General features: G+C 40.3%; 1 protein-coding gene across 1 annotated transcript in view; it reads left to right on the top strand.

Moving 5' to 3' along the window:
- Window positions 1-22,039, top strand: part of TMPRSS7 (transmembrane protease, serine 7) — a 35,754-nt gene that overhangs the window by 10,827 nt on the left and 2,888 nt on the right. The window contains 11 exon segments of the mRNA XM_009993333.1: window positions 2,837-3,056; window positions 4,526-4,656; window positions 6,429-6,541; window positions 8,222-8,328; window positions 13,616-13,752; window positions 14,903-15,010; window positions 15,635-15,745; window positions 16,872-16,988; window positions 18,503-18,680; window positions 18,855-19,123; window positions 22,026-22,038. Of these exon segments, the coding sequence (XP_009991635.1) occupies window positions 2,837-3,056; window positions 4,526-4,656; window positions 6,429-6,541; window positions 8,222-8,328; window positions 13,616-13,752; window positions 14,903-15,010; window positions 15,635-15,745; window positions 16,872-16,988; window positions 18,503-18,680; window positions 18,855-19,123; window positions 22,026-22,038 (1,504 nt within the window).

Below are 22,039 nucleotides of genomic sequence, written 5' to 3'. Positions count from 1 at the left end.
AGCATGTCTTCCTTTGCTAGTATGTGCAGTATCTAGAAAAAAATGTGTTGCTAGGCTAAGCAATAGCATGTTAATTACCTTTGATGCAGTCACCTGATAAGTCTCTGTTGGACCAGCAGTTGATAATCAGCTAGGGATGTGCTGGCATCCCTTGCTGCTTGTCACAGGCTAACTCTTTATTTTGTGAGGTTTCACCATTTCATTTTTATAAGGTCTTTATGCTTCTCCATGTCTGTATTTTTCTTTTCTGCAACATTAATCTCCTACACTTAGGCTTGTGATTTCCGTTTCTGTTATCTTGCAAGGTTTTAGTTTGTATTCTTCCCCAGAATTCAACAACTACTTTTGTCAGTGTAGACAAGCTAAGATATCCCACTTCTGGAGTTTGTGTCACAGACCCTGGGCCACACTTTCCAATGCTTAGATTGATACCAGCCCATAATGTCTCAAAATTGAAGTCAAGTTTGCTTACAGCATTCATTTGCTCAAAACCTTTCCTGACTTAAACTGCAAAGCTTAGCAATGCTTAGCTTGCCTTTGTCACATATTCTTACATGCATTTTAATTATTTAAAAGGATTTTTTGCACTGGTGCTCACTTACATAGCAATTTAACTTCCCGGTTTGGTGTTCCAAGCCAGAGGAACTAGCACAGTTAGATCTTGTATTTCAATTTATTCTGGAGTGCAGTCCCTAAAAGAGAAGAAAATAATAAGAAGAGCGTGACACAAATATTGATGCTGGAGCTTTTTCAGAACTTACATAGTATCTTTCACACCAACGGAGAAGGATGACCTGCTATATTCTAGGCGTCTTTCAGAGACTTAGAGTGTAGCCAGTTGCAGGTGTCAACTGTTGTCTATGAGAATAATAGTGATGATATGCAGTGAGGTTGCAGGGGAACAACAGCGTGGAGTGCCATAGGAGTTGAAAAAGTCTTACACTGGTGCAATGTCATTTGTTGGGGTCCTTTTCTCATGTCTGGTGAGGATTCCAGAATATGTTGCAGAGGTGAAAATGTTCATGCAGCAGCACACAAGGAAGGTGCACCGCCCGGTTGTATATTCGAGAGTGATGGAGTTACTTTGGCATGAAGATGCACCTCGCTATTAGTTCAGACACAGCAGTGGAGTGCAGATTTATTGAAGAATGGATTGGAGAAGGGACTTTCAGAGATTCAGCTGATGCAAGTGACTTGCATCGCCATGATATCTGGCTATGCATGATTTGTTTGGGTAAGGAGTGTGTCCAGCTTTGGTTTGAAGCTGGTATGCTTGCATTACTTCTACTTCCAGAGATAGCTCTGAATTCTCTGCACTGTGTTCCATCCTAGCAGTGAACTCACACTATTAACTACTTAGTAGAAATAGTTGTAGTCCCATAATTCTAAAGATTATGATCACAGCTGGCTTTGTTAAGAGTGAGTAAATAAGAAAAAATAACTATTTTTAAAAGAATGTTAGTGGGAAGAGATAAGAACAAGAAGGAAGAAGGAAGAACAATAGCTCAATCTAAGTTTTAAATAGTTGTAGCTGTAATTCAGTTGAACGGTATGCGACCCTTACAGATTGTTCATAAACATTCATAATGTTAGTTTCAAGCCTGTAAATTAGAAGTGGAAGTCAGACAAAGCCTACCACTTCCTGTCTTGACTACTGGTTAAAAGGCCAGCATTTAATTGGAGTCAGCAATTGATAGTGAGCTTTCACAGTGCTCTAACTGATGTTGCACAATACAAGCTATTTCAGAGGCTTGTCTTTTTAATAGGCAGAAATCAATGCAAATATTTATTTTTTTATTCTTATTCTCCCTAACTTGCATTTTTCCTCCTTCTCACCCTTCAAAGAGCCCTGCAAAGAGTTTTAGTTACGACCAAATAAAAAAAATCCCTGTCCGTGAGCTGCAATACTGAATTGAAAGGAAGACCTCAATAAATATTTTACTTGAAAGTAACAATTGTTTCAGCTTAATTGGAAAATTGGCTGTGGGTAGGGTAAATTTTTGGAGTTTAGGGCAAATTTTTATCTATTCTTATATAAATTATTACACTACTTTTTGTTTGTTTGCTTGTTTTGTTTTTAATATATATAAAAGAGTTATGTAGGCTAGGCTGTATAATTTCTGTTTCACAGTACTTCCATTTTTAACAGTGACTTCTATTGTTGCAAAAGTTTTCATTACTTGCCTGGACAAAGTTCTGGTCTGAATTAATTTTGACTCTGCTTTGAACAGGATGTTGAACAAGAAAAGTCCTAGCATCCCTTCCAGACTGAAGGAATTGGTTAACCTGAATTTACTGGTAGTACTTATAGCACAATAGAGTATCAAGAACCCTGATATTAAAACCATATCTAAAAAATCCAAATAAAAACAGACATGTAGGCGGATTTTTATTTTGTTTTATTTATAATAAATATCCTTATAGCTGTAGGGGTGAGAAGTTGATTTATGCCTTGACAGTAGATTAACATTTCCAAGCAACAATTATTTAGTAATTAATACTTTGGGGATTCCACAGAGCTTTGTTAACTGCAAATATCTGTCCTACAAAATGGAGATGCTTTAGTGCCAAAACCCTGCAAAGCCTTGTTTACAGCACTGTTTGCTGTGCTCTGTAGTTTTATTAATAGATTTTTCCTTGACCACAGGCTTGTAACTAAGATGAAAACCGTGAATGGCACAGGTTACTTTGTTTTCAGATTTAGACAGACTTTCATATGATGCTTTAGTTTAAAACAATTTTTAGGATTTTTTTTTTATTAATTTTTTTTTTACACCATGTGGATTTAGCAGTTTTGGAGTGAATGTCCAGTGCTGAAAATGTGACATTCCCACAGGAACAGATTGTATGTATGATCTGTATGCTGATCGCCTACATGAACACTTTCCACTGGATATCCATGGGGGAACAATCTGCTATTTCAAACTGATTGCATCCGTGGGCCATCTTATTCGTCTTTCAATAGCATCCCTTCAGATTGAAGCAGATAACTGCATCACTGACTCACTAACCATTTATGACTCTCTGATGCCAATCAAACATAAGATACTATACCAGTGAGTATAAGTTTTCATTGAGAATTCACTGACAATCATTCATTTTGTTGTTTCTGTTTGGTTTTGGTTTTTGTTTGGGTTTTTTTGTTTTGTTTTGTGTTTTTTTTTCTGAAGACTTGTAATCTGTATTTTTTATGGTTTTAGTTAAGTTTTGTTTTGTTAAAAATACTTTAATCTTCATGCATTACAACTGGCAATTTTTTTTCATCTTGCAAAAGTGGAAATGTTGATCTTGCTGATAAGCTGATAAATAAAGGAAGCAGTAAACTATTCAAATTCTTTATTTTTCTACAGGAATGTATCTTCACCTAGCTACAAAACTATGAGAAGTTTGTATATTACTGCGTGGAATTTTCTGTTTCTTATAATGAAACAGATGCTAACTAAAATAAAATGTCAAAATTCCCTCCCCTAAGCAAATTTTTCTTCCAAATTAAAATTAGTGCTCTTCATATGAACACTGAAGTTCTAAAACTAAGTCTTGTGATTCTTTGGATACTTACCAGCACTTACTACTTCAGAGCTTTTTTTAGCTGCTCTGTTTGAATAGTTTAAGGGTTATTAAAATCTAGAGTTGAAGCTGTGATGGGTTGAAGGATGTGGACTGTTATTTTCTTTCCCCTTTTTTTTTTTTTTTCCTTTAAAATTATTTTTTCCCCCTTTCTTTAATGATCCAGTATGCTTGTTTGAGGATTTTTAGTTTGAAATTCCTAGTAACTAATTCCATAGGGCTCTATCAGACCAAAAATTGAAGACAGCACCTCCATCAAGTAGACTAAGACCTCAGTGTTTTAACTCCTGGCATCCATTTCTCTGGCCTGTTGATGTGTCTATAAGCCTCAAAAAAAGAGCATTGGCATTTCAGCCTTCTTTGAGAGCTGTCTTCTACGGGTCTGAATGACTCACTGGCTTGTCTATGAAACAACAGATGGTGCTCACTTACTTGATACTTACTGAAGAGGACTGTGGATGTCTGATAGGTAATGCATATGGAAAGAAAAATGTGTTTGGTTGTTTTTTTTTAGTGACACTAGCTGATTGGCTCAGGTTCTTCGTTTCTGACTTGAAGAATAGCTTGCTCATCTTTCTCGCTCCCCAGTTACAAGCTGTTGGTCTAATAAAATAAATTTTCTCTTTCTACAAGCCTTTCTTTACTATTGGTTTCATCCATTTCTGCTTGGAGTGAAGGCAGAAAGTCAGTATTACCTCCTAGAACTAACCATTTCATTTTTGTTTTCATGTTTGTAATTTATTTCTTTTTTTGTAATAATTGACTTTCCAATATTTGGTTTGTAACTGCTTGCAACAGCTACTTTTGTGTTTAAGAGCATGGATTTTTTTACTAAGCTTTGAAGGAGGTAAGGTCTGCACCAGCGGAAAATTGATGTACAGAATGAAAGAAATGTTTTTGCTATTGTTTGTGTTTTTACAAATTGCTTACCTGTGTACTCTCCTTTCTTCCCTCTCAGAGCTTGTGAACCGAGCGATTCCTTGGTGTCACTCGTGTCCACAAACAATCTCATGCTGGTAATGTTTAAGGCAGCACAACTAAAGGAACAGAAGGAATTCCACGGCTATTTTGAAGTTATTACACAAGAAAGTAGGTTGGTTCTGTGTTTGGAAATGTGTTTATTGTATTATTTCTGTCTAAGATCCCAAAGGGGCTATCATGCTCCTGACTATAAATGACTTCTGTATCTCACTTTCTTCTTTTCCTACATGCCTGCCTCCCTCCTTCATCTTCTATGTATTACTGAGTGTCTGCCTTCCTCTTGAGTAATTTAATCTGTCCAGATTATCTGTTCTCAAGTGAACTATGAAGGAAGAAGGCTGAAACCAGCACGAACTGAATTCATTTGGTCAGGACTGCAGTGTGCCAGTAGATGGAGTTGTTATTCCAGGTGTAGCACTGCTTTGGCCTCTGTCTTGGCTTGGGACCGGGTGATTATGTGGAAGATGGTCAGCACCGAAAACTACTTTCAGGAAATAAAACTTCACTACCTCTGTCTGCATCTTCTATTGGTCTCTGCCTCATTAACACAAAGGAGTCATTTATGTTTGTGTGTCCAGTCCATCATCTGCTTTTTTGCTTTTTGGTTAGGTCATAATCACAAATAACACAAGGAATATCACACTATTAGCACAAGGAGAAAAAATTCAGGCTATCGAATACAAGATGCTCAGACAGATGCTGCATACTGTCCCTGAGCCAGCAGTGGCACAGGTGGCCAAGAAGACCAAGAAGAATGGTGTGGCCAGCAGGCCAAGGGAGGGGATTGTGCCCTTGCACTCAGCACCGGTGAGGCTGCACATTGAGTAGAGTGTTCAATTTTAGGCCCCTCACTACAAGAAGGACATTGAGGTGCTGGAGTGTGTCCAAAGAAGGACAATAAAGCTGGTGAATGGTCTGGAGCACAAGTCTTATGAGAAGCAGCTGAGGGGTAGTTTAGTCTGGAGAAAAAGAGGCTGAGAGGAGACTCTACAACTCTCTACAACTACCTGAAAGGAGTCTGGAGCAAGGTGGAGCCTGGTCTTTTCTCCCAAGTTCCAAGTGATAAGACAAGAGGAAATAGCCTTGAATTGTGCCAGGTGAGGTTTAGATTGGATATCAGGAATAATTTGTTCACTGAAAATGTTGTCAGGTGCTGGAATAGGCTGCCCAGGGCAGTGGGGGAATCATCATCCCTGGAGGTATTTAAAAGACATGTAGATGTGGTGCTTAGGGACATGGTTTAGTGGTAGACATGGTAGTGTACCAGGTTAATTGTTGGACTTTATGATTGTAAAGGTCTTTTCAAGCAACAAACACTTCTATGATGAGAGTAATTAAGCATTAAAATACCTACACCTTCACAGAAGCATGTGATGAATTCCTCATAAGTAACTTTCAATTCAGGGCTGGGTTTTCTATGCTGGTTTTCATGTGTGTGTTTTGGTTTGAATGAATTCTCTAAATCCATGGAGCAGTCATAAAATAAAGTTTTGGCTTCCAGGACACTGATTAGATCAGCATGTTGTCCATTTCTCTTCTAATCAGCTGCATTTTAAGACTAGAGATCCTCATATGGTACTGCAGCGTGCGTGTATCGATGTGCATCACTGCTCACTGAGGCTTCTTGGCAGAACTTCCTTCAGTGAAATAACTGATATAAAACTTCACAATGTTTTCTCCTGGTCCTGCAGAGCACAGCAACCATTCCTAGACTTTTGCATCCCTTGTCTTTCTGCATCATCAGGAAGGGTATCTTTATCCCTATTTTGCAATGGAAGACTTCTGTTAAATCTGGATGGTTAGCCCACTGAATAGCTTTGCTAGAAGTATATTAATGTTTAGCAACGTTTACATCCTTTTTTTTTTTTTTTTCTCCCTAGGGTGTGGAAAAGCAATAGTGACAAAAGAGACAATTGACTATGAAGGGAAAATCACAAGTCCCTATTACCCAAGCCATTACCCTCCAAAATGTCTTTGTGCATGGAACTTTCAGGTAACGTGAATCTCCTTCTCTCTTTTGCACTGATGTACATTTTGGGCACACAAGGCCTGCAAGTGCAGCAGAAACATTTGTGTAGGGAGTAACCTGCATCCTTACAGATGTGCCAGTTTATAGAAATGACATAGCTGAATAGTTGGCTGTGCTCTTTTTTCTGTGCACTTATTCTTAACAAAGAGAGGTTGCTAAGCTGTCCTACTATAAAGATAATGAGCTGAGATAAGTTTTAATATTTAGCCTGCAGAATTACTTCACAGCAGAGCATGTAAGACTTTACTGTTTAAAATTTCTCTCTTCCTACCCCCCAAAATTTGGAAAAAGTATGTACAGAAGGCTCAGTGAACCTAGTTATTACTGACACTTATCTGATATTTATTTTCAGTCTATTTTGTTATGCTAAATAAATTGGATTTTTGTCTTCTAAGGTAGTCCATTGCATGAGTGCAACCTCACAGACTCTTTTTTTCTTGGTAACCTGTTTCTGCATCTTTTCAGATTGTTACCTGAAAGCAAATGATCAAAAGTATACATTGATTTTAAACAGTTTTGTCTTGCCTTGTCTGATGACAATTTTTCCTGACTGATGCTGCTAAAATATGATGTGTGTTTTGTGGTTTGCCCTTCAGTGCTTTCCTCTCTAAAGAACATGGCAATCGATACAATGCAGTCCACTGTTTGCCTGTCTTTCTGCATATTCTACTCATGTCTGGTTCAGCTAGTGGGTTCCCCCACTGCATCACACCAATCTGAATGGAGTCCAGCTACCCATGACCTATAGCCTCTTCCTTTTCTAGAAAGCCAAGGAAATAACTTTTTTTCTCAATCTCAGGTCTTCAATTCACTCTGGACTTCTGAGGGAAAAGCTTCTGGATATTTAACATGGGCAACCCCCAAAACTTATTTCTCAAAACAGTTTCATTTCCTAGTAGTTCAATGCTGAAACTTCCCTCATTTCCCAACTCATGTTATTTTTTGTCGTTTGTCAGTTTGGTTTTTGTTTTGGTTTTTTTTGTTGTTGTTGTTTTTATTGTGTGTTGGGTTTTGTGTGTTTGTTGGGTTTTTTTAAGAGAGGAGGAAAAATATCTCAATTTCTGGATTCTTGTCCTGAATCCATCTTTTGTTTTTGAAGTTTTGGAAAAAGATTTTGTTCCTTTTAATAAAGGGAATTCTAATAAATTTTGAAGCCTGATGATACTCCTGGGCTTCATGTTTTTTAAAATGCTAAAGAATGCTTGGCTGAGCAGGTGCTAGCAGAAGACTACAATATTGTGGTAAAAGGTGACACAGGTAGTTAGTGCAGTATCTTAGCTAGCAATCTGCTAGAGCTGTGTCCCTAGACAAGTTAATTTAGATGTGGTTGAGTACTTTGATCTTGATACAAAAGCTGCTTTCTATGGCCAGTGGCCTTCTGAAGATGAAAGGAGTGTTGGCTAGAGGGAAGAAGGCCTGCAGCTGTGGTGGGGCTTTGCCAGCCTTTGCTTTTACTCAACACTGAATGGCTGGCAGATGTCTCAAGTGCTGTGTGCTGAGCTGGCAAAGTCAGCACAGTTCCCAGAGCAAAGCATTGCCAAGCACTGTATTTGTTGAGATAAGTCTAAAGACTTTTGTGTACTGTGACCAAAAATGTGAAAGTAAAAAGAAGACTATTTGCACTGTCTTTCTTGCTCACAACAGACTCCACAGAAGAGCCTGGGTATAGCTCTGAAGTTTCATAACTATACCATCAGTGAGAAGAATATTAAAGGCTGTGAGCGAGGATGGTGGAAAATTAATGAACATATGTGAGTACTTTTGCATGGTTTGTTAAACTAACATTACCAAAATAAACCTTCCCCTCACTACTGCAGCTCATGCAGGGTTTCCACAGAGATATTTCACCCATGTCTCTTACCATTCTTCCACTTTGGCCGATGATATAACTGACTCTTTGCAAAATTTTCTATTAAGAAGTACAAGAAAGATGAAAACAAGAATCTCAGGTTCTCTCTGGAGAGAAAGAAATATGAAGACTCAGGTGGAGGTGGATGTCCTGTGAACCCTAAAATAATTATGGGCTTTCTGGGATCATTGAACAAGGTGTATTAAAACTCTTTAAAGTGTAATTTAATTCTATGGTTGCTCACGAGGACACCAAACATAATTAAGTTCTCAGTGAAAGCTATTACAATGAGATTATTTGGAATAGCACAGTAACTGCTTCTGCATTCCAGTCACTGGCTCTTGAAAGAGAAACCACACAGATTGTCTGCCAAGGTAAGTTTTTTTAACTAAAATGTTACTGCTGATTTTTTAGTAGAAATGCTGCTACTTTCTCATGTACATACTCTACCCATTTTTCCAGAATTTTAAGAATAATCATTCAGTTACTAGGTGACGAGGCAAGGTAGATTTAGAATGTTGGACTTACTTTTATTTTTAAAATTTCTTAGCCTTTGTTCAAAGGGAAGTCTCAGTAAGAAAAAAATGAATTTCTGAACTCACTGGTGAAACTAAGCAAAGTTAGCCAGGCCTGTAAGAGTGTAACTGAAAGTATTATAGAGAGGAGAAGAACTTTCTCTGTTCTTTGAAACTATGTGGTGCTTATATAGAGAAAATTCAGTATGTGTGAAGCTCCTAAAATTGTGCCTTAAAGGGAACTGGTTGTTGGACTACATGAGCATATAGAAACAACAGTCAAAACAGACAACATTTAATGTGTTCTGGAGTTTTTTGTGTTCTTTTTATGACAAAATAACAAAAATTTGAGATATTAGGGGTGGTGAAAACTGGAGAAAATAATGATGGGCTCATACCAAGGGGAAAAAGGAAGACCCAGGGAACTACAGGCCTGTCAGCCTCACCTCTGTGCCTGGCAAGATCATGGACCAGATCCTCCTGGAAAGTCTGCTAAGGCACATGTAAAATAAGGAGGTGATTGGCGACAGCCAACATGGCTTCACTAAGGGCAAGTCACGCCTGACCAACCTGGTGACCTTCTACAACAAGGCTACAGAGATGGTGGATGGTGGCAGAGAAACTGATGTCATCTACCTGGATTTGTGCAAGGCATTTGACACTGTCCCACACGACATCCTGGTCTCCAAACTGACAAGGCATGGATTTGGCAGATGGACCACTCAGTGGTTAAGAGATTGGCTGGATGGCTGCACCCAGAGAGTTGTGGTCAATGTTTCAGTGTCCAAATGGAGGCAGGTGACAAGTGGTGTCCCTCAGGAGTCAGTATTGGGACCAGTGGTGTTTAACATCTTTGTGGAAACACGGACAGTGGGACCAAGTGTATCCTCAGCAAGTTTGCTGATGACACCAAGCTGTGTGGTGTGGTTGACACCCTAGAGGGAAGAAACACCATCCAGAGAGACCTTGACAGGCTGGAGAGGTGGGCCAGTGTCAACCTCATGAAGTTCAGCAAGGCCAAGTGCAGGGTCCTGCACCTGGGTCAGCACAATCCCAGGCACAAATACAGGCTGGGGGGAGAATGGATGGAGAGCAGTCCTGAGGAGAAGGATTTTGGCGTGGTAGTAGATGAGAAGCTGGACATGAGCCACCAGTGTGTGCTGGAGCCCAGAGAGCAACTGCATCCTGGGCTGCATCAAAAGAAGTGTAGCCAGCAGGGCCAGGGAGGTGATTCTGCCCCTCTGCTCTGGTGAGACTCCACATGGAGTTCTGTGTACAGCTCTGGTGCCCTCAGCACAAGAAAGATATAGACCTGTTGGAAAGGGTCCAGAGAAGGGCCACCAAGATGATCAGAGGGCTGGAGCACCCCTCCTGTGAAGATAGGCTGAGAGGGTTGGGGATGTTCAGCCTGGAGAAGAGAAGGCTCCAAGGAGACCTTATAGCAGCCTCCCAGTACCTGAAGGGGCTACAGAAAAGCTGGGGAGGGGCCTTTCATCAGAGAAGATAGTGATAAGACAAGAGATAATGGTTTTAAACTGAGAGAGGGGAGATTTAGGTTAGATATTAGAAAGACATTTGTCACTATAAGGGTGGGGAGGAGCTGGAATAGGTTGCCCAGGGAGGTTGTTGATGCCCCATCCCTGGAGGTTTTTAAGAGCAAGTTGGATGAGGTTTTGTGCAACCTGGTCTAGTGGTAGGGTTCCCTGCTCATGGCAGGGGAGGAGGAACTTGATGATCTTTAACGTCCCTTCCAATCTTAACCATTCTATGATTCTATGATTCTATACTGTAAGGATTCTCTGTATGAGAGAACAGCTTTTAAATAAGCCTACCGTTTATACATTCCACAGAACCAATTGTCAGTTTGATCCTTAGAAATGTACTCAGAATTACTTTTGAAGTACGACACATGAACACATGCTCTTGATTTCTGTTGCTGATTATATAATTAGACCAAGACAAGCTTTCCTTTGAAAGTGTCTTTTTCACTGAAGATAAGGCTTTTGGCCCACTATGATTTTGTGTTCTATGTCTACTTTCCATGGGAAAAATATGATTTAAAGCATGAAACAGTGTGTGATTTTATTCCCCCCTCGCCCCACATTTTAATGATTAATGAAATGGGGCCAACCCCACCTCTGCAGCTTCCCGCAATTGCAGTTTATGGCATGCGTATTCTGTGTCTTGGGTAAAAAAGATAAAGGAGCTTCAGGAGACTGACCCTGGTAAACAAAGACTGCTAGTGTGAAGATGATGCAGATTCCTTCAAACCTCAAGGGACAGTTTTATCTAACCAGAGACACTGAATGCAACCATGCACTTCTTCAGTGCCTTTCTTCAGTGCACATACAAAAGTTCCTCTGCTTAGTCAGAACTGCTGAACTGCTTTTGCAAAAATTCTCAGAGGGAGAAATATCAAAGAGTCTCTGTGAGCACATCATTAAAGGTTTATGTGAACAAAGAGGTTGCCAGTGCTTTATTTTTGTTAAAGCCATTGATGCAACATCCCATTGTCTCTGCTACAGGATGCGTTTATCTACTCAACTCCTGAAAAGGTATCCCACTCCCTGCTTCAACATTTGAGACAGGATCCCCTTAATTGTGTGCTCTCTGTAGCAATGGCACAGAGGTATAGATGTTGCCTTGCAACCTACATTTGTCATGGATGGAGAAATAGCTAGTGAAAAACTAGTAGAAGGCTCCCAAGGATCTGTAGCTGTGTCTTACATGTCCCAAAAACATGTGGCTTTTCTCACTGTATAAAGGAGAGGGCTTCATTGATGTAGCTGTCTCAGCTCTTCCACAGACATGCAGGAGCTTCTTCTAGTTCTGGTGAGATGAGGTTGTTTATGTGGCTGAGAAGTAGTCAATTCAGCTTTTGATGTTTTTTTAAATGGTGCTAGGGTTTATTGAAGGGAAGTTTTCTAAGTCATTAACAGAAGGAGAGATGTAAAAGTATCTGGTGGTTAACTGAGGAGAATCAGATCGGTGGCATTTTGCTATGCAGTTTGACATGCTGTTTTAGGTTTTGAACATGGATGACAGACACACTGATAGGAGAGAGAAGATAACTCTCTACTGTAAGAAACCTTCACTCTTAGCCTTGATAGATTTGATGTTTCTGGATTGTTTTTGGTTTGGTTTGGTTTTTGACAGTTAACTTTACTATAGCAGAAAGCTGTAAAATTAACTCTTTTTTTTGCATCTGTTTTCAGGATGTATAAGATGAATCTATTTTTTAAATTGTTTTCTCCATTTACATGTGTGAATTTCACATTGCTGGAATAGGGTCTCCTGGATCTGTTAAATGAATGCTTTATCTTCATAGGGTGAAATAAAGCACATAAGGAAACAAATGGATGGCTCTTCAGTGGGGTAGATAGGACACCAGTCAATATCTATCCACATGGAATCACTGCCCAATTTCCCTGTATTCATTGCCATGAATTGTAGTCCTGATGGCATGCCTGGTGTCGGCAAAATAAACAAGAAAAATATTTACCTCTGGATAGTAGTGCATTAGTCTATTTAACAATACAATAATCTATTTTTATATTATTTGAGTTCATTTTAGCTGCAGCTTGTGACATTGCACTGCTGTCCAGCAAGTGTGTGTGCCAACTGTGCCAAGAATCGATGCAGCTGCCTCTGCTCTTAAATCTGTTTAGATTGATAATTACTTTTCTTGACAAGAGTCTTAAAGCCAGATGTTATTATTGTAAGTGCTGCATTTCTGGGACATTTTAGTGGAACAGAAGAGAGGGTCTTTATTTCCTCTTCTAGAAAATCCCATACTGTCAATGTTCACTGGTTTACTACATTTAAAACTGTCTCCAATTTTTAAAGCACAATTCACCAACTCTTCCCCATTAAAAAAGGTTTTTTTGGGGGTTGTTTCTTGTTTGTTGTTGTTTTTTTCTCAGCTAGAATAGCATCCAAATGTCAGTTGCAACAACTTTGGTGAAAGGGACAATAGAAATACATTAGCAATGGATGGATTAAATGTTTGCTGGCATCAGGGAGCAATTAGGTTTCTCTGAGTTAAATGGCACCTAGGCAGAAGGCCAATGAAGCTCTTTGCCAAAATGGCAGCTTTTTGGGGGGGGTATTTTTGGTTTTGGTTTTGGTTTTCATCTGGACTAGTTATTCGAAGACATGACTTTCAAAGGTAAAATTCCAGAATGTTACTGGCAGACGAAGGTTAGACAACTAGTTAGAAATATTTTCAGTTTCCCTAAAACTATTCCCCTCTGTTTACAAAGCAATTGGACAAATTTTATCTCAATGCCTTTTTGCACTCTTCTTTAGGGGCAATCCTCAAAATCAGAGTAGCTACATTTGCTCTCCACTGTGCAACGTTTACTCTCTCATCAAACTCAAATCTTTTGAGAAGAGATATCAAAAGGGGTGTAAAAAATGCCTATGTTTATCTTGATGAATTTCTTCATTACATCTCCAGTCCTCTAGACTTCCTGACAAAACATTCTGCTTGCCTGTTGTGTTTGTTCGTGAAGGGTCATGAGCTTCATTTTGGAATTTGGATACCGTTTCAGATTTTGTTTCTTAATTAAAGTATGGCAGCTGACTGTATTGCTGAATTTCTGTGATGTTGGTACAGTATGCAAGGCAATTTTGATGTGAAGGCTGCTTTAGAACTCCACTGAATGCTTTCAGGTACTGCGGTTACTATGTGGATCATCAAACAGTCTTCCATGTTGCAAGTTCTACTGTCAACGTTGAACTTCAGTGCAGTTCGAAGGTCTCAGAGAGGCCACTTCTGGTGGAGTATGGCAGCTATAACATCACCCAGCGTAAGATGGATTTTATCTTTTTCAACCCCTCTTTGCATTGCAGACATGAAGCAGCATTTTTCAGGTCCAGTAGAACTTAATTAGATTTATGTAAGAAATTTTCTGTTGGGTTTTTGTTTTTCTTTTCTATGCTTACTAAGTCAGGTGACTAGCAAAGAGCCTCTTCTAGCTCATCGAGCCTATGCAGCTAAGGTTTGTGGGCATATGCAACATGCTCTTGTTTCCTGTATGCACACAGTCTGTTCTCTTCTGCACAGTTCTTAAAGCTTCTTGCATGTGTATGACTGCCATGCAGTTAATTGAAGTCTGCTGTTCCTGTTTGCTCTCATCCCCAAGTTTTTGTTTGCAGTGTTTCTATTGTTACGAATACTTCCAGGTAATGAACAGAGAACACCAAACAACTAACTGCTTATTCTGGTGTTCCCATCAGTTTAAATATTTTGTGTGCAGGTAGAAATCTGAGCTGAAAAAACATCTCAAGCAGCTCATAAAGGAGTCTACCATCTGTGAGTTTTCTCAAGTCTTGCAACAGGCAGCTGTTTACTTTTATTTTTTCTCTTGCATCAATCTTACAATATTCATGCAGCTCAAGTAATAGAGAAGCAATGGTTTCTAGTCATGGCTACTTGTCACATTAGAGCAATTTTATCCATTGCACGTGCATGGAGTACGTAAAAAGATGGTCACTTCATTATTCTCTTTTAAAAGGCAAGCATTTATGTATCTCATAAGTCACCTCAATGCAGGTTACTAATTGAAGCTGCAAAGTGCTGCAAATTTTAGTTATTGAAAGTGAGACCATCCTTTAAAGGACAATGGCATTCCAAGCTAGCTTGTATTGTACCATAAAAACAATGGCTGATTTGGTTCAGTCCTAGTGTAGAGCCTGCAGTATATACTGAGCTGAGCTGGAACCTTGGAGATATTTTTTTTGTCTTCTTTAAAATCCTAATTTTCAACACCTGAGCTCAATTTAAGTGCTAGCAATCCATACAGACTATTAAATTTAGATCAACTTTATAATTCCTTGGAACAACTTAGTTCCTGTAAATAGAAATGACCTTAGCACAGGTATTTGACAATACTTGACAAAAGGAAACTTTAAAGTTTTATGCTTGTTTTTGTTTTGTTGTCTTTTTTTTATGTCCAGCATGTCCACCTGGACATTTCAAGTGTTCAACTGGCTTATGCATCCAGCAGATGCAGCGCTGTGATGGGATAAACAACTGCTTTGATGGAAGTGATGAACTATTTTGTGGTTTGTATTCACTCACCAGATATCTTAACTGGAAAACTCAATGAATGTGTTCTCTGGTCTTAGAAGGCATCTGAAACAAGTTGAATTTTTTTTTTGGGGGGGAGGAATCTTGTTTCCAGCTTCCTTTGTATCTCCAGGTACAGACGGTCGGTCTCTTGAATGCTTAATTCACAGTTAATTAGCAAAGGATGAAACTAAGAATGAAGAAGGCATGGCACTGGAAAGCACATTTGAATGTGCAAAAATAGCTATAATAGGCTCTATATTAATCTTTTGCTATGCGATGAATGCTGGTAATTATGAAGTTCTGTTCAGTGTTGAGGTTGATGATTTTATTTTTGTGGGAGAATAACAAATTGTGGTGCATAGAGTAAAGGGGAGTGATAATAAACATCCATGGTGAAAGAGGGTAAGAACCTGGGGCATGCCACTTGGGGCAAGGTGTGAACTGGGATAGGTCAGTCAGTTCTTTTGTGCTTCACTTTCTCCATGCATAACTTGGCACTACTACTTATCCTTGCACTGTGCAGTAAAGATATGAAAGTGGTATCTGGGCACAGTCAGAAGGATGGTGTTAGCATTATGAGCACACTTCTGTAGCTGATTTGACTTATGTTTTTAAAGTTGTCCCTGAGTGGAACTGTAACTCCAGCTTCGCGATACAGGATAACCCGCTTGCCTGCAATGGAGTAAGTGATTGTGAGAATGGAAAAGATGAACAGAACTGCACTCTCAGTAAGGCTACTCTCTTGAATTTATTAATTTTTTTTTAATTTATTTTATCATCTGTCCAGTCCTGATGAATACTGGATGCTGTATTCAAAAGGTTAACAGGCACTATCAAATCTAACTCAGGCTATATAATTCTGTGCAGTTTTCTAATATGCTTATACAGAAGCTGTTATTGATTCTAGACTGTTTCCTTGTAATGAGCTCATGAACATCTGTTTCAGCAAAATACTGGCAGAAGAATTAAGTACTCTGGGCGCAGGATGGGAATCTAGAGATTTAAAGCTTGAATCTCAGATTTTATCTCTTCAAAGTATAATCTGTAGAAATTATTTCCTGGATCTGCTCTACCATCTGTAAAAAGACTATAAAAATAACAGTTTCTCTTCAGCAGTTTTCAGGGTTATAAGGTTAATGTGTTTTAAAATGCTATGGAAGCCATAAATTTAGCATTAGGTACATTTAAATTTTGAATCAGCAGTCTCTTTAAGTTTTTAGAATAAACGGACACCATGACATGAAAGGGAGCACAACTCAGAAGTGTTGAAAGTAACTTTTAAAAATAAAAGTAATGATTTTTTACTTGCCTGACTAGACAGCCTGTGTAAATGATTACAGGATACTTCTGTGCATTGACAAGAAAAATAGATGGAGCTTGAGTTTAGTGCAAACCACAGGGAAACAGGAAAGTGCCAAGGCTGGGCTCGCAGTTTAACTGAACAAAAGTAGTGAGGCAGCTTTCACTACAATCTTTAATTTTGTATTTAATACTAAAATATAAAAAAGGGTTTCTTTCTAGAGTATTGGATGTTTTCTCTTTCTAGCCTAACACTGCTATACAGCTAAGTTTTTGCTACTATATCCATGCTCATCAATGCTATGGGAAAAGACAGGAGGAGGGAAAGCTTTGTTCAGACTTGGGCAACTCAATGCAAGCCTTAGTATACATGCAGTTTTACTTGAATAGTTTCTTCTACTTAGAGATTGGTTTAAGCCATTCCAGCTAAAGTTCTGTTTCGTTGTGCTCCCTCCTAACTATTTATACACGTATGAATCTTTAATCTGTATAGATGTGTATTCACTTCCTGAGCTGAGACAATACTATTTTTCCCCGCCCTTGCAACTATTTCAGGTACTCCTTGCACCGACCGAACATTTAAGTGCAGGAATAACATTTGCATTTGGAAACAAAACGCAAAGTGTGATGGGACTGCGGACTGTATTGATGGAAGTGATGAAAGCAGCTGCAGTAAGTCCCTCTCAAATGTTCATCTTTTTGAACTTTGAACTTTTTGCACAATAGAGCCTTTTATTTCTTCCTGGTTTGGAGTGAGTACAACTCATACAGCAGGTATTGAGTTTTTATTGTGTCCTCTCAGTTACAGTGGGGTAATGATCAGTCATCGGTTTACTTTAGGCCTGGTTACAGAATTTCCTAAATTCTTGTGGGAGGGTGACCTTACTGTAACTGGGAGTCTTAGTCAGCTGTAATGGTTATTGTAGCTGTGTTAAGGAGCAGGGAAGCAGGGTTAATAGCAGAATTAACTTGGCTAAAGCAGCACTTTTTTTAGCAGAATTAACTTGGCTAAAGCAGCACTTTGTGTTGCAAAGTGTGTGTGCAGCAGTGTCTGGTACTTCTGTTGGAGTGACTCTATTTGAACTTCAGGAGTGACACAGCTGTAGTGAGATAAAACCCACAAATTTTTAATTTCTCTGCCTCTTTTGGATGGTGAAGACCCCAATATTTCATAGTATCACGTTAGGTTCTAGTCTCAAAACTTCCTAAAGTAACCTCTGCGGAGGCTTTTCAGCTTGTTTTGCTGTAAAGTGAGCAGGCAATTGTTACTGCAATAGCAATAAAAGTGCAATTAGAATTTATTGCTTAAACTGAATATTCTCGGGTATTTTGTCTGACCCTCAGTTGTTTCTGGCATGTTATCTGTATGTAAAATCTGCCAGCACCTGCTTTGGATCCAGTAGGACATCTTAAAAGACAGCACGACTACTTGTGTTTGGAAACATGAATGCTACTTTTGACTCTTTGGCTGAGTGCTGGAAAGTGTTCAGAAGCATTAATACCTGTGAGTGGGAACGTGGGACTACTGAGCAGAAGCTTTATGTGCATGCACTAGGCATAGGAACAAGGCCTGGCAGAGGGTACTTTTTCATTGCTCTTCAAATTAGTGTGAAGCTTTTTGTGCTGAGACATAACTTCTTCACCTATAAGTAACATACACATTTTCAGACTTGCAGTTATTTCCATGCACATTAGCGATTAGACCACCTAGTTTCTGAAATGGTAAGTGACCAAACATTTTTCTTGTATCATTCCCACTGTTTTGGCAAGAAGTAAGTGTCCTGATGATGCTGGACTTCCTTCCTTCTTGTTGGAGTCCTTTCAGGACAGACAGTATTAAAAAGAGATGAAGGATTGTCTGGTTTTATGTATTTATTTTGGTACTTATTGAATCAATGGATCCTTTGACATCTCTGACACATAAAATATGCAGAGGCCAATTTCTGAAGTAGAACTGGATAAGAAACCTATTGAACTTCCCAGGTTATTGTTTTTTTAATGGAGTCATCTCTTGTTTCAGGAATAGAGTAGCCAAATAGAGAAGTTCTCTGATTGGAGCAGAGCAAAGAAAAAATGCATTTCAAAACATTTCAATGTGCAAAATTCTTTCATGCCCTATGGGGAAAATGCTGTCATTAAAGGAGAGCATTAGGGATATGGATTATAACCTGAACTATCTCTTGCAGATTGTGGCAGCAGCAAGAGAAGCAATCCCATCTCTCGGATTGTAGGCGGTACAAACACTGAGGAAGGGGAATGGCCCTGGCAGGTCAGCCTCCATTTTGTGGGAGCTGCTTACTGCGGAGCATCAGTGATATCAAAAGAATGGCTTCTGTCTGCAGCTCACTGCTTTCAAGGGAGCAAGTAAGTAGTCTTCCCCCTAACTCTGCCCCAAACATTGCCAGAGGCCCCAAACACCTTTATCTTCCAGAGTTCACACCACCCTGAGGAGGGATGTGTCCTCCTCTTTCACCTGCCCCACCGTCAGTTTTGGGGTACTTTATTTAAGAGATGGTTTGTTTCTTTGCTTCCAACCAGGCTGGCTGACCCCAGAGCGTGGCGTGCTCACCTGGGGATGCAAACTCAAGGTCGTGCAAAGTTTGTCTCTGCGGTGAGACGGATCGTTGTCCACGAATACTACAACAGCAGGAACTATGACTATGACATTGCACTGCTGCAGTTGAGCAAACCATGGCCAGACACAATGAGCCATGTTATCCAACCCATCTGCGTGCCTCCCTTTTCACACAGAGTCCGTAGTGGTGACAAGTGCTGGATAACAGGTTGGGGACAAAAGCAGGAAGCAGGTGCGGTTTATAGCTTCAGTTGAGCTAATTTTATTCACAGGTGAACTGCAGCTTTCACAGCTGTGGGTGGGTGGGTGTAGGACACCTGCATTTTTTTGCATAGCTGATGTGTGCAGAAAATGATAATGTTTTTAATTTAGTGTCCTATGGAAGTAGGCTCATGCATGCACATACCTTCCTCAGGAAAACTGGCTGCTAGTCCTGTGGACCTTGTGTTGTTAGCTAAGACTTGCAAGGAGCTGGACAAAATCTGAAATAACATTGTCTTGTTTTTCTCCTTTGTTACTCCGAGTTGTGTTAGCACAACTAAATGGATCCTTTTCTGCTTGCTGCAAGGTGATGAAACTCCTAAGTCTCCCTCCTCCAGCCTCTGCAGGCTGAACAGCCCTGTGGTGCTGACCCTGGGCTGCAAGATGCCAGCTCTGTCATTGGAGTATGGCTTGACAAAATGGCCACCCCTCTGACAAAATGTCTGCCCCTGGGTCCTTGTCTCTCTCTTCTGGCTGGCTCGACAATAATGTCATGGTTTGGGCCAAACGTGACAAGAAAGGAACAGCCACATGGCCACTCACTCAATCTCTTCCTCCCTCTCCCCCCACACTCACACTCTGGGATGAGGAGGACAAAGCTCATGGACTGAGACAAAGGACAAGGAGGGTTTTTCACCAGTTAAGGTCCCAGGCAAAACAGACTCAACTTGGGGAAAAAAATAATAATGTACTTTCACACTAATCAAACACACAGAGGACACAGACACACGCAGAGCAGGGCTTGCATATGTTACCCCACCCCTCCCTTCTTCCTGGGCCCAAATCACTTTGTTCCCGGTTTCTCTCCCTCCTTCCCCCCAGCAGCACAGGGGGACAGGGGATGGCGTTTGGAGTCAGTTCACAGGCTGGTGGTTCCTGCTGCTCCTTCCTCCTCAGGAAGAGGGATTCCTTACAGTCCTTCCCTGCTTCCCTATGGGAGAGAGTCCTCCACGAACCTCTCCTTCATGAGTTCTTCCCACGAGGTCCAGAGCTGCTCCAGCCTGGGCTTCCCACAGATTCACGGGCTCCTTCAGGAACAGTCACTTCCCCTGGTGCTGGGGTCTTCCAAAGCTGCGTAATCAGAGTCCACTGGCAGCAAATCCTCTGGCCACAAAATCCAAGTCCAGTGGCCAAGTTCACCCCTCCTGGCGCCTTCAGGGAATGTTCCACCACGTTCCTCCATGAGCGCAGGGGAACAGCTGCCATCTCGCCATGGGTTGCAGGGAGACTTCTGCTTGGGCACCTTCTTCCCCTTCCTCCTCACTAACCACCAGCACCACACTCCTTCCCCACCACATCGCTTCTCCCCCAAGTCCTTCTCTGCTCGGGTGTTACATCAGTTCTTTCTTATGTTAATCACAGAGGAGCATCTGTTGTCCCTCTAATGGCTCCTTGACTGGGTTTGGAGCAGGGAGAGCTTCTCAGCTTCTCACTAGAGCCACTCCTGTGGCTCTTCCCCTGCTACCAAAAACCCACCAAACCAAACCAGAACGCCCTGTAATGGCAAGCTGCCCCATGGCAGACTAAGCCTGGCCCTCTCACGAGCTTGTCTATTGTTGCCCTTGTGTCAATGTGGATACCTTCTGTCCCTCTTATGGGAACCTTCCTAAAGCCCTTCCAGTGAAAGCATAGGTGTGAGGGTTACATGATTCACTCCAAGGGAAGCCACCATTGTGCTGAGACCCAGGTCTGCCGGAACAGGCCTGGCCCAGGTGGTTTCTTTGACATGAAGAGCTGTCCTGGCACAGTCTCACTGATCCTCTCAGGGCTGGCAATACTGTGCTGGCCCCACCACTCTTCAAGGATTGTTGGAGATGAATATGCACAGTGCAAGGCAGAAGCAGGTAGTAATCCTGCAGCATTTTGCCTCGATGTTCAACGCCAGAATTACCACCTGCTAAATTATATTCAACATCTCTATAAATAGCTGTGAGAGAACAGATGGTTGTGCAGCCACCTCACCAGGAGAGGATGGTGGTAAGGACATGTGGTGTGGTGTCTTTCTTTGGCCCTCTGGTAACTCATCTGTGAAGTTCAAAAGCTGATTATTTGAAACATACATATGTTGCCTCAAAAATAATTTTTTCCCCCCTGTTCCCCTCTTTTCCTTTCATCATTTTATACAGTCTTACTGCCAAATCAGTCTTTTAAGTATTTTTAAAGTATAATTTGTTACATATCAACTTTATCAAATCCTGAAGCAAGGTTTCATGATGTAAACCAGCACTTAAATATTTTAATATGTTGATGGGCTCTCTTTGACTATATCTAGCTTTTGAGAGGCTCACCTGGTGGTGTTATTAGAGCTCTTGTATTGAAGGAGTAGACAAATCAGTTTTGTTTTGTTTTGTTTTTCTGGAAGTATATATCTTAAAAGAGGTATTTTTCCAAAACTTTCAGACATAGAGGACCAAATATTGAGATATATCCAAGTTCTTTATGCTGCCAAAAGACTGTGACTCTTACTCATAATCTCCATTTTGGAGCTGGCACATTCAGACATACCAGCCTAATTGCAAATATGTCTTATTATGATCCAAATATCTTTGTAAAATCCTGTTTCTTTTAAAAAAAGAAAAAGAGAACAAATTAAGAAGCCTTGAGACATTTTGCAAAAGGCATTGGAAAAAGTTTTTTGGCTGCCATTTTATTTGGTGTGGTCAAAGGACCAAGATCACATTACATAAATGCCTGATACTTAAGATGCTTTCTGCTCTATCACAGAATATTTTATTCCAGTTATCTGGAATCTGGAATAACCTGGAGGTCAAAAGTATCTGTGGATATTTTCTGAAGATTTCTTGCTTTGTAGTTCAATAGAGGAGTAAAATTATAAGGTTTGTTGAATCTTCCTTCTTTCAATTTTTTTCCAGATGATGAAGGTTCA

This window comes from Chaetura pelagica, unplaced genomic scaffold (genome assembly GCF_000747805.2).
Source record: "Chaetura pelagica isolate M959 unplaced genomic scaffold, ChaPel_1.0 scaffold101, whole genome shotgun sequence".
In the NCBI taxonomy this organism is placed as follows: domain Eukaryota; kingdom Metazoa; phylum Chordata; class Aves; order Apodiformes; family Apodidae; genus Chaetura; species Chaetura pelagica.
Note: the sequence above shows the minus strand (reverse complement) of the source record. Positions and strands in the feature narration are given on the sequence as shown.